The following is a 15,448-nucleotide window of genomic DNA, read 5'->3' on the forward strand; positions in this document are numbered from 1 at the left end:
CATCTCCCCTCGTCTCCGCCCTTCCCGGGAGGCTCTGGTCTTCACCGCCTCTGCCGGCCGGGGGCGGGGCCGGGGCGAAGCGGGGCGGGGCGAGACGCCGGCTGTGACGGCCCCAGCCAATGAGGTCCGGAGGTGGGCGGGGCCGGGGCGGGGCCTGGCCGCCGGGCTGCCGCGCGCGCCCTCCAGGCGCGGCCACCTGCAGACTTGGCGGGGCCGGTTGGGTTGGCGGACGTGCAGCCGGGAGGCCAGGACCAGGTCGCCCGGCGTCCGGGGTCCCTGTCCCGCGTGGGCCTGGGCCCGCGGTGTCCCCCAGGACTTCCCGGGGCCTCGTCTTTGTCCCCGAGCGCGTGGGCGCGAGTGCCCGTGTGTGTGCGTGCGCCTGTGCACGTGTGCACGTGTTCGTGTTTGTGCATCGCTGCGCCCTGCTTGTGCATGGGTGTGCGCACGTGAGCCTGTGCGCGTGTTTGTGGGGGAGCTGAGGGACCCGCAAGGTGGGGACCCTCCAGGCCTCAGACTTCTCCCCGCATCTAGGGAGTCATGGGCGCTGGACTGAGATTGGTCCGCTTTGCTCTCAGATCCAATCCCCAGATTCCCTGCGGGGATCACCCTGATGGGAATCCATGCCCCCTTCTGGACCAATAGACGGGTCCTGTAGCAGAGCCTCTGGCAGCACCCCACGGGGAAGATCTCCACATCCTTGGCAGCCCTGTGTCCATCTTAGAATGTCCTCTGAATATGCATAATCAAGGTCCCCGGCAGACGACCTCGGGGCTCTAATTACCTTCCAAAGGCCACATCTCCAGGTATTATCACACTGGGATTTAGGGGTTCAATATATGGATGGGAGCATATTCAGTCCACAGCAGGCATCATGGTGGGGACCGGGGCAGGCCTACCCCGAGCAGGAATGAGCTCTGGGGTGAGGAGCTTTGCCCGCTGAGAGCCAGGGCTGGGAGGTTTGTGCTCACCAATCCCTCAGTCGGCCTTTCCCGGGGCCCTCGGACAGTCTCGAGGTCCAGTGTGGGATGTTTGAACCAGCCCCAGGGGTCTGGATTGTTCTTTGTGGTGGTTGTTCTGCATTGCTGGACAGAGCAGCATCCCTGACCCCTGTCCGTTAGATACCAGGGCACTCCTCTCCCAGCTGTAACCACTAAAAACGTCTCCAGAAAAAAAAAAATAAAAAATAAAAAAAAATAGAACGTCTCCAGAATTGCACATCGCCATTCCTCACCTTGAGATGAAAACAGGTCGCTCCCAGCAGTGCCTGTGAACACCTCTTGGCTGACGGTGGCATTAGGTGGTAAGGGCAGGTCACGTGTGACCCCGGGGAAGGGGGAGGAGAATCTTCCCACACTGTCCTTGGGGCTAGGGGCAGGGGTGTACAGTACTCCAGGCCTGTGGTGAGAGCCCCAGGACGTCTGTGCTGACCCTCTCATGGCAACCCTGGGGGGTGGGCTTGTGATCCCTCCTGCACTGAGGAAAGGAGGGCCCAGAGAAACCAGGACGACCAGAGGCCCTGACCACAGCTCCCAACATTGGAGCTGGTCGGTACAGCAACACAGCCCCAGTTTTACTTTCTTTTGATTTTTAAATTCTGGTAAAATATATATAACAATTTACCATTTTACCCATGTTTGAGTGTGCAGCTCAGTGGCATTAAGCACAGTTGCACTGTTGTGCAACCAACACCACCATCCCTCTGCAGAGCGTTTTCATCTTCCTCAAGCTGAAACCTTGTCCCCATTCTACACGAACTCCCCACCCGCCGCTCCAGCCCCTGGAAACCACCATTCTACTTTCTAGGAATGTGACGGCTCCAGGAACCTCGTATAAAAAGAATCAGGCAATATTCATCCTTTTGTGACTGGGTTATTTCCCTGCGCATGTCTGCACTGTTCACCCACGTTGCGGCAGGTGTCAGAATTTCCTTCCTTTTTAAAGCTGAACAATACTCCATTGTGTGGAGGGACCACATTTTGCTTATTAATCTGTGGATGGACATTTGGGTTGTTTCCACGCTTTGGCTCTGAGAATGGAGTTGCTTTGAACATATGTGTACAGGTTTCTGCGTGGATGTATAAGCTTTTCTGTCTCTGGTGTCGGCCTGGAGTCACAGGGTCCTGTGGGGACTGTTTAATCGTGGGCCGGCCATGCACCTGTCCTGTGTCTGCAGCACAGAGCTCGTCCCACACAGTGGGCGGCCGCGTCACACTGCGCAGAGCTCCATCCAGGGGCCTTACGACGGGAGGTGGAGGAGAGAACGGATACCTGCCATCTCTGGATGAGATGCAGAATCTCTACATATTTTTATCCCACTTGACAATGGAAACGCGTTTCTTAGGTTTCTTTCTCTGATGCTTAGGTAAAAATAGACCGAGGACCTAAAAAGGGACTGACCGTATTTTCTCCAGAGCCAGGCACTTGCACACACCAATTAACTCTTCTCATTTCTCTCCCCTGCTGACAAGAAGTAAATAGCAACCAGCAGCTGAGCAGAGCTTCACACCGACTGCGTGCTTGCTGGTGACTCACCAAGAATTCACAGCCAAGGTGCCAGTTGTTCTTCCGCCATAGAAAGAAAACCTATTTTAGGCAAAACCGTAACCTCATGGATGCTCCAGAAAGTGCAAGAGTCGCTCGACAGAATCCATCCATTTGATGCAGGTGTCCAGGTGCATTTGCTCCGCCGAGACCCCGCCCACCTCCAAACCCCGCCCACAGGCCCCGTTCAGACTCCGCCCGCTCACCGCCCCACCCTCCTCCCAGACCCCGCCCACTGCCCCGCCCACCTCCAAACCCCGCCCATAAGCCCCGTTCAGACTCCGCCCCTCATTGCCCCACCCCTCTCCCCAGACCCCGCCCACTGCCCCACCCGCCGCCAAACCCCGCCCACGGATCCCGTTCAGACCCCGCCCAGTGCCCACCCCCTCCTCCCAGACCCCGCCCACCCGCGACCCAGACTCCGCCCACTGCCCCGCCCACCCCCAAACCCCGCCCGGGCCCCGTTCCTATTCCGCCCGCCCACTGCCCCACCCCCTCCTCCCAGACCCCGCCCAGTGCCCCGCCCGCTCTCAAACCCCGCCCCCCGCGGGCAGCCCTGCTCCCCACCCCCCGCCCGCCCTCCCGACCCACGAGAGCCCCCCACCAGGTCCTGCTCAGCTGGGAGCCTGCTTTGCTCTCGCTGTCTCTATTGCGCTCTCTTCCTCTCAGATAAATAAATACAGTCCTAAAAAAAACAATAACCCTAAAGTGAACAGTCAGGTTATAACTCACCCCAGGTCAGGAAATGCAACACGTCCAGGCGCCTCCCCAGTGCGACAGCGTCCCTACTACGTGGCCAACCACTGCCCTGGGGTGGCCTCCCCCAGAAGCAGGTGTAAGGCCCTTACCCGGGCATGACCCGGGGAGCCCCACAGGGTGGGGAGGTGACGGGAGTGCACCCCCCCGGGGGGACCCCTCAGGGTCCCAGGAGCTGGAGAAGCTCAGGCTGGCCGCGGGGGTCCGTGGCGGCTGAGGTCACAGTCAAGGCACCAACGGCATCTGGCTCCGCCACCACCTCTGGGAACTGTGTCCACCGCTCCCCATCCACGGTCCCAGCCTAATCCGCCCTGTGCCGCCTTTGGAGCTGGGCTTCCGGTGGGCAATGCGGTCACCCAGGGGGCAGTCACCCCAGGGGTGGCCCCCCGGGGGCAGCCCGGGCCAGAGAGGCCACAGCGCTTGGCAGGTGACAGGTGCGCAGTACGCGGGTCACACAGGGGGGTCCGCGAGCCCCGAGGCCAGGCCCACCAGGAGCCAACCCCGACGACAGCTCGACCTCAGGCTTCTGGCTCAGAACTGGACGAAACTAACTTTGTTGTTAACCCGGTGCAGGGCACTGCTAAACGGCAGCGCTGGAAACCGGGTAGGACCCCTGGCTGGCTTCACTTTATCTTACCACCCAGATGTGAATTCCTAAATTACAGAGTTGTGACTTTATAAAAAATGGAATCTGTGTCTGTTATTTCATGTTTTTCCTTTTTGGTAAAGGGCGTGTGCAGCTGCCGAATACAACTGCAGGTTTTGTAGGTTATTGCTGGGTTGTATTCCGTTGATGAACAAACTGAATTTTATTCATCCCTTCTTCGGTTAATGAGATCAACATGAACGTGCCTAGAGATCTAGCAGGGTAAGCCATGCCCACCTACGTCACGGTTTCCACGGCTCACGGCGTGACCGGGTCTCCTGCTCGGGGATTTGCACACCTGCCAAGTGTTGGGAGAGCTGGATTCTCACCTGGAGGCTCGATGGGAAGAATCTGCTTCCCAGGACACTGTTGGCTTCAGAATTTGTTCTCTTCTGGCTGTCAGCCCGGGACCCCCGGCCTTTTACCAACTGCTGACTGGACCCACGTTCACGTCCCAGAAGCTAGGTGCCTGCTCCACATTTCAGACCCAGCCTTTTCCTTCTGCAAGGACACCAGGAAAATCTCTCGCTCGGGTCTGCTCATACAGAGTCACATAATATAACGTGATCACAAGAGTGACATCCCACGACCTTAGCCATATTCCCCTGGTCAGAAGCACGTCACAGGCTCTGTCTGCGCTCAGGGGAGGGGAGTAAACAGGTCATGACTCCCGAGGGTCCTTGTAGATGTGTTCACCCCAGGCGATTTATGTTTTGCGCTATTATAAGTCATTCTACTCTAAACATCCTTTTGGTGCACATATCCAGGAATTTCTTTCTTTAAAAAAAAAAAAAAAAGATTTTAGGGATCCCTGGGTGGCGCAGCGGTTTGGCGCCTGCCTTTGGCCCAGGGCGCGATCCTGGAGATCCGGGATCGAATCCCACGTCGGGCTCCCTGCATGGAGCCTGCTTCTCCCTCTGCCTCTGTCTCTGCGCCTCTCTCTCTCTTTCTGTGACTATCATAAATAAATAAATTAAAAAATTAAAAAAAAAAGATTTTATTTGTTTATTCATGAGAGAGGCAGAGACACAGGCAGAGGGAGAAGCAGGCTCCCTGCGGGGAGCCCGACATGGGACTGGATCCCCAGGACCCCAGGGTCACACCGTAAGCTGAAGGCAGATACTCTACTGCTGAACTACCCAGGCACCCCATATCCAGGAATTTCTATTGGGTTTATCCTGAGACACCCAGGCATCCCCGTAGAAGGTTTTTACATTTTAGGGATTAAAAAATAGAGATTCTAATTCTTTGTGAGTATGTGTATTGAAAGTACCCTTTCCTACTTTGTGGTTTGTGTTTTCATTCTCTTATCTTTTGGTGAGAAAATAGTCTTCATTCTAATGACTTTGATGTAGTTTATGGCTAAGGCTTTGTGTCTTGCTTAAGACATCCTTCTCTTAGTTTTTTTTTTTTCTTTTTTCCTGAAAGAGTTATAGTTTTGTCTTTCATTTTAGGGAGAGGCACCAAACATTGTTATGCAGATTGTGCGCTGCCCAGCTCACAGGGTGAGGCTATATCCGTATTTAAAATGTTTTTCTTTTTTTTTTTTAATCTTTTTTTTAAATTTTTATTTATTTATGATAGTCACAGAGAGAGAGAGAGAGGCAGAGACATAGGCAGAGGGAGAAGCAGGCTCCATGCACCGGGAGCCCGACATGGGATTTGATCCTGGGTCTCCAGGATTGTGCCCTGGGCCAAAGGCAGGCGCCAAACCGCTGCGCCACCCAGGGATCCCTTAAAATGTTTTTCTGGGCAGCCCCGGTGGCACAGCGGTTTGGCGCCACCTGCAGCCCGGGGTGTGATCCTGGAGACCCAGGATCGAGTCCTGTGTTGGGCTTCCTGCATGGAGCCTGTTTCTCCCTCTGCCTGTGTCTCTGCCTCTCTCTCGCTCTCTCTAAATAAATAAATAAATCTTTAAAAAAATGTTTTTCCTTCTCTGTGTTAAACCTTCCATCATTATGAAATGACCACCTTTGTCACTAATAATGCATTTTCCCAGTCCAGCGAGTTGCACCCCTGCAGGGAGTTTATATCATGGTCCATGAAGCTGACACCCCTGGAACTGTGTGATGTGGAGCTGTGCTTGCCTTAAAATCTATGTGTCTGATATCAATGTAGTTATATTTATAACTTTCGCTTACCTAGTATGGTACTTCATCTGACTTTTCTTGTTTTTAATAAGTTTATTATCATTATTTTTAGTAATCTCTACAACCAATGTGGGGCTTGAACTTATGATCCTGAGATCAAGGGTCAGGTGCTCCTCCAACTGAACCAGCCAGGTGGTGGTTTGACTCTTTTTAAAATTTTTAAAAAGATTTTATTTATTTATTCACGAGAGACATAGAGAGAGAGAAAGGCAGAGAGAGAAGCAGGCTCCATGCAGGGAGCCCGATGTGGGACTCAGTCCTGGGTCTCCAGGATCATGCCCTGGGCTGAAAGCAGCGCTAAACCGCTGAGCCACCTGGGCTGCCCATTTACTTTTCACTCTTACACAGAACATATAACCAGTTGTGTTTTACTTTTTTCAAGTGTCATATTTTTAGTTTCTCAACTGGGTTATTTTGTTCACTTATACTTAATGTAATTGTCAATATATTTGGCTTAAATCTACCCTCTTGGGGCACCTGGGCTTCTCAGTCAGTTAAGTGTTTGTCTTCAGCTCAGGTCATGATCCCAGGGTCCTGAGATCAAGACCCACATCAGGCTCCCTGCTCAGCGGGAAGACTGCTTGTCCCTTCCCCACTGCTTGTTCTCTCTCTCTCTCTCTCTCTCTCTCTCTCTCTGTCTCAAATAAATAAATAAAATCTTTAAAAAATTAAAAGTCAATTGCTTTTCAAATTCTCTTTTTATCGTACATGGCTCACTGCTATTTTGTATGATCTATTTAATTAGAGTTTCTCATTTATGTACAACTCTCTTTGTTCTTTGCTCCTTCTTGCGTTACAGCTTTACAACCTGTGATTACTTTTCTTTTGGCTGAAAAGCATCTTTTTTTTTTTTTAACTTTCCTTTGGCAGCGTCTGCTGGTAGAAAATTGCACCACTAGAAATAAAAGCAAATGGCCTTCAGTCTGAGTAATGTCTTAAAGTTTCAAGTGTTAAGCCCTACAGACTGTATGAACTTGTGCAATTATGTCCCTCTGGTTTCCATGCAGGCTTCCCGTGCCCAGGGTGACTGGCGTGAGGTTCTGGCCCTCTCCCTTCCCAGCACCTGCATCCCTCCCTGCCCAGGACGGTCCCTCCATCTGCTCGGCTGCCTACCGCATCTCTGCTCTTCCTACCCTCGGCTCTGTGGCCTCTTCCCTCCGTGTAGCTGTGGAGAGTCTGCTCTGCCAGTCTTGAGGTCATTTTCTAGGTTGTTTACACTGATGTGGGTGTCCTACTGCACCATCTTCCTGAAGAATGTCTTTATTTCATTTTCACTCTTGAAAAGGTATTTCTCCGGGGCAGTCATATTCCTTCGGTGACAATCATTCCACTACCTTTGGCCTCCAGTATTAACGTCGGGAAACTTACTTTAGATCTTTTCAAGCAATCTGACTTTCCTTGCTGGTACATTAGGGATTTCCTGTGCCCTTGGTGGCTTGCAATTTCACTGTTATTGCCTACATATAAAATTTTAGTCTATGTAGCTTAAGATTTGGGGGGAACTTGCATCTGAGGGTTGGTGTATTTTGTCAGTTCTAGAACATTCTCAGTCATTTTCTGTTCAAGTGTAGCCTCTTCCTTTCCCCTTTTCTGGAACTGCAGCTAGATATCTACTGTTTTCCATGTTTCCTAGCTTGCTTGCAATTTCCCTCTTTGTCTCCTTGTGCCACATTCTTAATTACTTCTTAAAAATTAAAAAAAAAAGATTTTATTTATTCCTTTTAGATAGAGGGCACGAACAAGGGGCAGAGGGAGAGGGAGAAGCAGACCCCGCGCTGAGCTGGGAGCCCCACGAAGGCTCGACCCCAGGACCCCGGGATCATGACCTGAGCTGAAGGCAGACGTTTCACCAATTCAGCCAGCCAGGCGCCGCTCTTCGTGACTTCTGACATCTTCCGACATCTTCTCTCATCCAAGCTGTTAAATCCGCCCAGTAGGCTCTACATTTTAATTTTAATGTAGGTGATGTAATTACTTAATTAGTGTTTTTAATTTGTAAAACCTCTTTTGGTTCTTTATAGAATCTGCTTAGTTGGGATCCCTGGGTGGCGCAGCGGTTTGGCGCCTGCCTTTGGCCCAGGGCGCGATTCTGGAGACCCCGGATCGAATCCCACGTCGGGCTCCAGGTGCATGGAGCCTGCTTCTCCCTCTGCCTGTGTCTCTGCCTCTCTCTCTCTCTCATAAATAAATAAAAATTTAAAAAAAAAAAAGAATCTGCTTAGTTAACCTTTCATAGTGAGCTGTGAAAAATAATCAAGGCAAGTCTCACCAAAATGGAGTCAGGCGACCGGCAGGGGCCGCTGGGTGCCCAGCACCGTTACCACTTACAGACCCACGGGGAGATGCAGAGAGACTCCTCGCAGGTGGTACTACTTTAGCAACCAGGTGCGGGACGGAAGGTTAGCCTGCTGCCCTGGCAACAGCCCAGCTAATAGGAGACAGCCGTGGCTCAGCCAATGGAAGGCGGCCACAGCCCAGCCAATGGGAGGTGGCCACAGCCCAGCCAATGGGAGGCGGCAATAGCTCAGCCAATGGGAGACAGCCAGTCCCCACTCTCCACTAATTGTTTTATTACGGGCGCGAACTCTGAATGCACGAGTCACAGATACTATTGTTCGTGTACATCAACTGAATTGATCCGCATCAATTGAATTGAGCTGATCAACGCACAACCCTCCCCCTGAAATGCTTAGCGTGCCCGTCTGCAGCGGAAGGGGGCGCGCAGCTGACAGCCCCGTGACCCCGGCGAACCCCCGGGTCCCGCTGTCCGCGCGGCCTGCACGAGGCTCTCCGCGATGTGGATCGTCGGGCTCTCCGGGCGCCCCCGGGCGTGGACCGGCCGCCCTCCCCGTGCTCCGGTCCTGCCTCGGGCCCTGGGCTGGTCCTCCGCTCTCCCAGAATATCCCAATTCCCGGTCCCTGCCCTGCCATCCCCTCCGTGGGACGACCCCATGCCGGGAGCAAAGGGCTCAAGTCACCGGTGTAGTCGCGAGACGGAAGCCAGTTGAGAATCACGTGCATAAAAACCAAAGCAGGGATCCCCGGGTGGCGCAGCGGTTTGGCGCCTGCCTTTGGCCCAGGGCGCGATCCTGGGGACCCGGGATCGAGTCCCACGTCGGGCTCCTGGTGCATGGAGCCTGCTTCTCCCTCTGCCTGTGTCTCTGCCTCTCTCTCTCTCTCTCTCTGTGACTATCATAAATAAATAAAAATTAAAAAAAAAACAACAAAAAAAAAAACCGAAGCAAACCTCCCTTAAGATGCGGCAGAGGCCAGAAGGGGGCGCTCTGTCACCCGGGCCCAGGGTGCGACAGCCAGGACCCGGCCCGGCACCTGCGGCGCCTCACCCAATCCCGGGGCGTCCTGGCGGCCCCTCAGCGTCTCAGCCAATTCTAGGGCGTCCTGGCTGTCAACGTCTCACCCAGTCTCAGGGTGTTTTGGCGGGTCGGTCCCGCCTCTCAGCGTCTCAGCCAATCCCAGGGCGTCCTGGCTCGGTCCCGCCTCTCAGCGCCCCATCCAATCCCAGGGCGACTTGGAGACCCGGCCTCTTAATCCTCGGCACCTCGCCCAATCCCAGGCTGCTCTAGCGGGCCGGTCCCGCCTCTCAGCGTCTCAGCCAATCCCAGGGCGTCCTGGCTCGGTCCCGCCCCTCAGCGCCTCACCCAATCACGGTGCGCCCCCGCTGGCGGCGTCTCCCGGGCCCGGCGGTCGGCGGCCGCTCCCCGCGCACCATGGAGGCTCTGCTGAGGCGGGAGCTGGGCTGCGACTTCGTCAGGGCGACGGGTCACTCGGGGGGCGGGTGCATCAGCCAGGGCCAGAGTTACGACACGGACAGGGGACGCGTGTTTGTGAAAGTGAACTCCAAGGCGGAGGTCAGGGCGGCCGTAGGCGGGGCGTGGGGGGTCCGGGGTCGGGACCTGGGGTCAAGGTCAGGGCCCGGGGTCGCGGCCGCGGTGTGGCCGGGGTGGGGGTGAAGCCGCCGCCATCCTCGTGGCCGGGACCCCGCGCGCAGTCCTGCCCGGTGGGCCGTGCCCCAGGCCGCCCTCCCTCCGGCAGCGCCCTGGCCCTTGTCCCGCCTGTTGCCCCCGACGGTCCCCCAACCTGCTCAGCACCCCCCCTTGGTCCCGGTCACGTGGCCGCGCCCTGGTCTGACTCCCACCGGCCGGGGTCGGGGGCCTCGGGCGACCGCCGCGCTGGCGCTTGCTTGTCCTTTTGTCAGCAGAATCCATTGTCTTTTTCTCTTTTACTGGGATTTGGTCTTTGAGTCACTCCCCACGCGGGGGCTGGAGCACAGGACCCCAAGGCCACCCCCACCCCCCACCCCCGCCCTTGGCGCCCCTCAGAGCCGGTCCCTGGCAGAAAATGTCGCCCACGAGGGGACCTCGACCCCCCAGCGAGGCCCTCTGGCCCTGCCCTCCCCTCCCCTGCCCTCGCCCAAGCTGCTTGCATCTCCCGCCCCCCCCCCCAGCAGTGGTTTCTGAGGCTTCACCTGTGCTGGGCTCCCGGGTCCTCCCCCCTGTCCCGGGAGCTACCCCTGACTCTCCTTCCCGACCCTGCTCTGGGACGAGGTGTGGCCGCGTCGCTGTCTTCCCCCATCCCGGACCCTGGAGTCTTCAGGGCGCGGCCCTTATCTCGGCCCTGGGGAGGGTAGCGCCGGGGCTGCTGAGCGCCCGGTAGGAGGTAGGAGGTAGGAGGTAGGAGGTAGGAGGTAGGAGGTAGCAGGCCCACGGTGTCAACTGCGGCTCAGTTGCTCGTGAGGCGAGCCCATGAGGTCGGTGCTGTCACCCCCTGTGCTGGCGCAGGGCCTGGGTGACTTGCTGCAGGCCCTGGAGTCCGTCCTGACAGCAGGCGGGCAGCTGGAGGGGCAGCTGGAGGGGCAGCTGGAGGGGCAGCTGGAGGGGCAGCTGGAGGGGCAGCTGGAGGAGCAGCTGGAGGGGCAGCTGGAGGGGCAGCTGGAGGGGCAGCTGGAGGAGCAGCTGGAGGGGCAGCTGGAGGAGCAGCTGGAGGGGCAGCTGGAGGGGCAGCTGGAGGAGCAGCTGGAGGGGCAGCTGGAGGGGCAGCTGGAGGAGCAGCTGGAGGAGCAGCTGGAGGGGCAGCTGGAGGGGCAGCTGGACGTTGCAGGGGAGGGGGCAGCAGGTCCGCGAAGCTGGGCTGCGGCCCCTGTGCTCGGCCGAGGTCCGCGGGGACCCAGGTGCAGCCCACGGCCTGTGCCGATTCCGCTCACGTTCCGGTAGCGTTTTGAGTGAAAAACAAAAAGCAAAAAACCTCCTTTGGCGGGAGCAGGTGCTTGGGGGTGGGGAGGTGGGGGGCACTTGAGAAGTCGGAATGAATTTCGTTGAAATTTCAAGCACAAGGAGGAAGGACCTGACTTGGCAAAGGTGGGGTCGGGGCTGCAGGCAGGGGTGCCCCCCCAGGAGCAGGGCGGGGCTGCAGGCGGCGGGGCTGCAGGCAGGGGGCCTCTGCGCCCGCAGGCGTGTGCACACTGAGGCAGCCGTTGCAGTGACCGGGTAGGGGCCGTCACACAGGTTGCGAGCTCAGGGTGTGTTCCAGGCTGGGACTTGCCCTGGGGAAGTGTCCTGCGGGGTGGGCACAGCGACAAGGGGAAGGCCGGTCGCTGCGGCCTGGGGGAGCCAGGACTGGGGAGAGGACGGGGTGGGCCACTGGACCGCTCTCCCCTGCGAGGGAGGAGTGGTGGCGGCGGGCACCGGACGTAGGGTGGCACGTTCGAGGCCTTGGACTGCCCCCGAGTGCAGAGCAGGGTCCCGGACAGCGTGCCACCCTCTGGCTCCCACCCTGCTGGGAAGCGGGCAGGGCGGCCTTGGTTTGACGTCGCCGCGCTTGAGAGGACACCGCAGACCGTTTCCAGGAGTGACCTTGCTCCCCTCGCCTTCCCCTCCGTTGTTTTTCGGAAAGGCCAGAAGAATGTTTGAAGGTGAGATGGCAAGTCTGACCGCCATCCTGAGGACGGACACGGTCCGGGTGCCCAAGCCCATCAAGGTCCTTGATGTCCCGGGCGGCGGCAGCGCGCTGGTGATGGAGCACGTGGACATGCGGGCTCTGGACAGGTCTGTGCGCCCCCCCCCCCCGGGTTGGCTTTGCTCCTCCTCTGGGTGGTCCCTTCACCCTGAACACCTGCACCGGGGGTGTCGTTTCAAGGAGCTCGAGCTCGTGGCCCCACGTGTTGTGGGTGCTGCGGGCTGAGGGACATGTGCTCAGCAGCCCAGGGCAGATGCGGTCCCCGAGGTCGGTTGCCGACAAGGGGACCCGGCTGCCGGCAGAGGCCGGGACGGAGCATCAGAGCCCCGGGGCCCGTGTCCCCCCGCCCGCCGACGCCCACTCTGTGTCCCCGGACCTGCCGCACGAGCCCGAGAGCGAGCAGGAGGTGTGAGCATGGTCACGTCCATGCGCCTGGCGACGCTGTTTGCTTCACAGCCACGCCGCCAGGCTGGGAACCCAGCTCGCCGACCTGCATCTGGAGAACAAGAGGCTTGGGGAGACGCTCCGGAAGGAGGCCAGCACCGTGGGTACGTGGCCGTGTCGGGGCGAGGCCAGGTCTGCGCTCGGGACCCGGGCTGGGGCTCGGGGACACCCCGTGCAGTGATGCTGCGTTAGGAAGGCGAGTGTTTCCAAGACTCGACCCCCGACCCCCGTCCTGATGTGGCCCCTGTACCCCTCCTTCCCCGGAGTTGCCTGGCTGCCCCCACGGCTCCTTCTCCCTGAGAATGGCCCGCGCGGGGCTGGGCCTCAGCCTCGGGCCTTAGCCTGCCGTTGGCATCCACAGAACCTTCCAGGCTCTTCCTCTTGGACGTTTGCTAACCCGTGTGTGGCCCCGGGGCCAGTGTGTGGGCGGACAGCTGACCCACCAGGGACAGATGGCCGCGGATCCGCTGCCCCGTCCGGCCTCACGTCGTGCAGGCCTCGGCACGTGCTCGGGTGCGGGGGAGCCACAGGGGATGCAGAGGAGGCTCCGTACCTCGTACCTCCGGGCGCGGACGTGGGTGAAGGGCGCAGCAGGCACAGACCTGGAGCCCTCCGAGCCCGGGGCCGCCTGGGCAGCGTGGGCGCCAGTTGTCTCTCTTTGTTGCTTTTGCCCCCAAGGGAAAGGAGGCGGGCAGGTGGACCGGGCCTTCGTGGACAAGTTCGGGTTTGACGTGGTGACGTGCTGTGGATACCTCCCCCAGGTGAGTGGCACCAGCGCTGGCCTCCCTCCCACCGCCTGCCAGGTGGGCCGCTGGGGCCCGGACAAGCCCGGCCTCTACGGAACTTAGCTCAGGTCTTTGCCCCCTTCGTCTTTCCTAATTTCTGAGAGTCTGACGCGAGGCCTGCCCACATCACCCATGGGTGAGCTCAGAGACGTGGGACCAGGTCAGGATGCAGGTTCTCCAGGTGGCGGGGTGCGAGGAACTTGCACGTTCCAGTGGTAGGATTTTGTGGCTGGCTGCCCGCGAGCATCCCCCCACTCTTCCCAGTGCCTAGCACACGCTGAGCGGGGGGCCAGGTGGCTTCACGAGGGGCTCCCTGGGTGAGCTGGGAGCCTCCTGGGGTCCGCAGGGGGACGCCAGCAGGTTGGCAGTGAGAAGGTGCGCGGTGGGGGCAGGGCTCCCAGGGGCCCTCGGCCAGTCCTGCCCCCTCCCCCCCTGCCTGCAGCTCGCCCCGCGTGCGTGCGGACACCTGGCTGGCAGGTGGGCCCTCCTGCCGGTCAGCGTCTCCAGCGTCTCCTCGGAGCGTCTCCTCCCACGACTCCTCGTGCTGGTGCTCGGGTGGGCAGTCCTGGGGGGCTGCGAGGGGCCGGGGCTGTGCTCCACCTGAGCGTGGGCTGCCCGGAGCACCTGGAGCTCCTCCAACCGGCCTCTGTGCTCTGCCCCGGGAGGGTCCCGCTCCTGGGACGGGGTCTGGGTCCCAGCCTGGCCCAAGACACCCCACCTGCTGGCCGCACACCCCCGCGGCCCAGCCCTGCAGCGGTGCCCCTCCGCTCTGGGCCCGCTCCTTCGGCCCTGGCATTGCCCTCTGTCCACGCAGGTGAACGACTGGCAGGACGACTGGGTGACCTTCTATGCCCGGCAGCGCATTCAGCCCCAGATGGACATGGTGGAGAAGGGGTCTGGGGACAGGGAGGCCCGGGAGCTCTGGTCTGCTCTGCAGGTGAGGGGAGGCCTGAGGCAGGGCCTGCGGGCGGGTCTGCACAGGAGGAGGCCTGGGCCGGCGGTGGGGGCGGTGGGGGCTCGGTGGGGGCTCGTGGTCCCTGCGCCCCGCCTGGGCGTCTGCGTGCCACGCCCTGCAGAAAAGCATCCGTGTCCCTCCCACACGTGTCGCTCACTTTGCTGAGGACGCCCGTCGTCCCTGCAGCTGAAGATCCCTGACCTGTTTCGTGACCTGGACATCGTCCCGGCCCTGCTCCACGGGGACCTCTGGGCCGGAAACGTCGCAGAGGACTCCTCCGGGCCCGTCATCTTCGATCCGGCTTCCTTCTACGGCCACGCGGAGTACGAGCTGGCGATAGCCGGCATGTTCGGAGGCTTCGGCCGTTCCTTCTACTCCGCCTACCACGGCGCCATCCCCAAGGCCCCGGGCTTCGAGGCTCGCCTGCAGCTCTATCAGCTCTTCCACTACTTGAACCACTGGAATCACTTTGGATCGGGGTACAGAGGGTCGTCCCTGAACATCATGAGGAACCTCGTCAGATGAGCTCCCTGGCCCGGAGGTGCAGGTGCACCAGGTCTGCACCTCCCGCCCCCGGCTCCCCCCAGCTCCCCCAATTCTTCACACTGACTTCCCAGCCCTGTAAGTACCAGGAGGAGAGGCTCCGTCCTCCCGAGGCCGCACGTTTTGTTAGACCCATAGCTGGATCGAGCCTCACTGGAAGTGCAGTGCCCGCAGGGACCAGGGCGTGTGGGTCCCACTGAAGCAGCTGCCCGAGGCTGAGGGGGACGCGGCCCGCGAGCCAGGTGCTGGGCACTCGCGCCTCGGCTCCTCCCGTCTCATCTCCAGGAGCGACTCCAATGTCCGGGGTTAGACGTGGTGTAGACATGAATCCAGAGCCGATGGTGGCTCCGAATCACCAATTTCAACCGAGCACATTCCCTTTCCTTCTGTGCCGCAGGCCGACGGGTCTGGACGCTGATTCTGGGAGCGACCAAACTGCTAGTCTTGGGTAAATTTAGGAGCCGCTGAATCCCCTGTTAGCACCCGTCCCGATGCTGTTTTAAAGCTTGCGAGTTACTTACTCCCTTGCATAAACAATGGTGAACCAGTGGCCCTCCCTTCGTCCTGGTCCTCGCAGCGATGTGCCCCTCAATGGCATTGATGCTGAGAAAGTCTTTTGCATAAAAATTTGAATAAACTTTGAGTGATTTGAGTGA

At 58.9% G+C, this 15,448-nt stretch overlaps 1 protein-coding gene across 2 annotated transcripts; it reads left to right on the forward strand.

Moving 5' to 3' along the window:
- The first annotated feature begins 9,780 nt into the window (after nucleotides 1-9,780).
- Nucleotides 9,781-15,448, forward strand: FN3KRP (fructosamine 3 kinase related protein). 2 transcript variants are annotated; one of them, XM_055337926.1, is made up of 6 exons: nucleotides 9,781-9,961; nucleotides 12,003-12,154; nucleotides 12,522-12,613; nucleotides 13,188-13,270; nucleotides 14,109-14,231; nucleotides 14,436-15,448. In XM_055337926.1, exons 1-6 carry the CDS (start codon nucleotides 9,821-9,823, stop codon nucleotides 14,772-14,774), a joined length of 930 nt encoding a protein of 309 aa, XP_055193901.1. In that variant the 5' UTR covers nucleotides 9,781-9,820; the 3' UTR covers nucleotides 14,775-15,448. The 2 variants fall into 2 exon arrangements, with proteins under 2 accessions (XP_055193901.1, XP_055193911.1); XM_055337936.1 differs by having other exon boundaries at nucleotides 9,852-9,961; nucleotides 12,008-12,154.

This window comes from Nyctereutes procyonoides, unplaced genomic scaffold (genome assembly GCF_905146905.1).
Source record: "Nyctereutes procyonoides isolate TBG_1078 unplaced genomic scaffold, NYPRO_anot_genome, whole genome shotgun sequence".
Taxonomy (NCBI): Eukaryota; Metazoa; Chordata; class Mammalia; order Carnivora; family Canidae; genus Nyctereutes; species Nyctereutes procyonoides.

Coding starts and splice junctions, on each gene's coding strand:
- FN3KRP (XM_055337926.1), top strand. CDS start 9,821: ATGGAGGCTCTGCTGAGGCGGGAGCTGGGCTGCGACTTCGTCAGGGCG. Junction 9,962..12,002: donor AAGTGAACTCCAAGGCGGAG/GTCAGGGCGGCC, acceptor TTTTTCGGAAAG/GCCAGAAGAATGTTTGAAGG. Junction 12,614..13,187: donor GAAGGAGGCCAGCACCGTGG/GTACGTGGCCGT, acceptor TTTGCCCCCAAG/GGAAAGGAGGCGGGCAGGTG.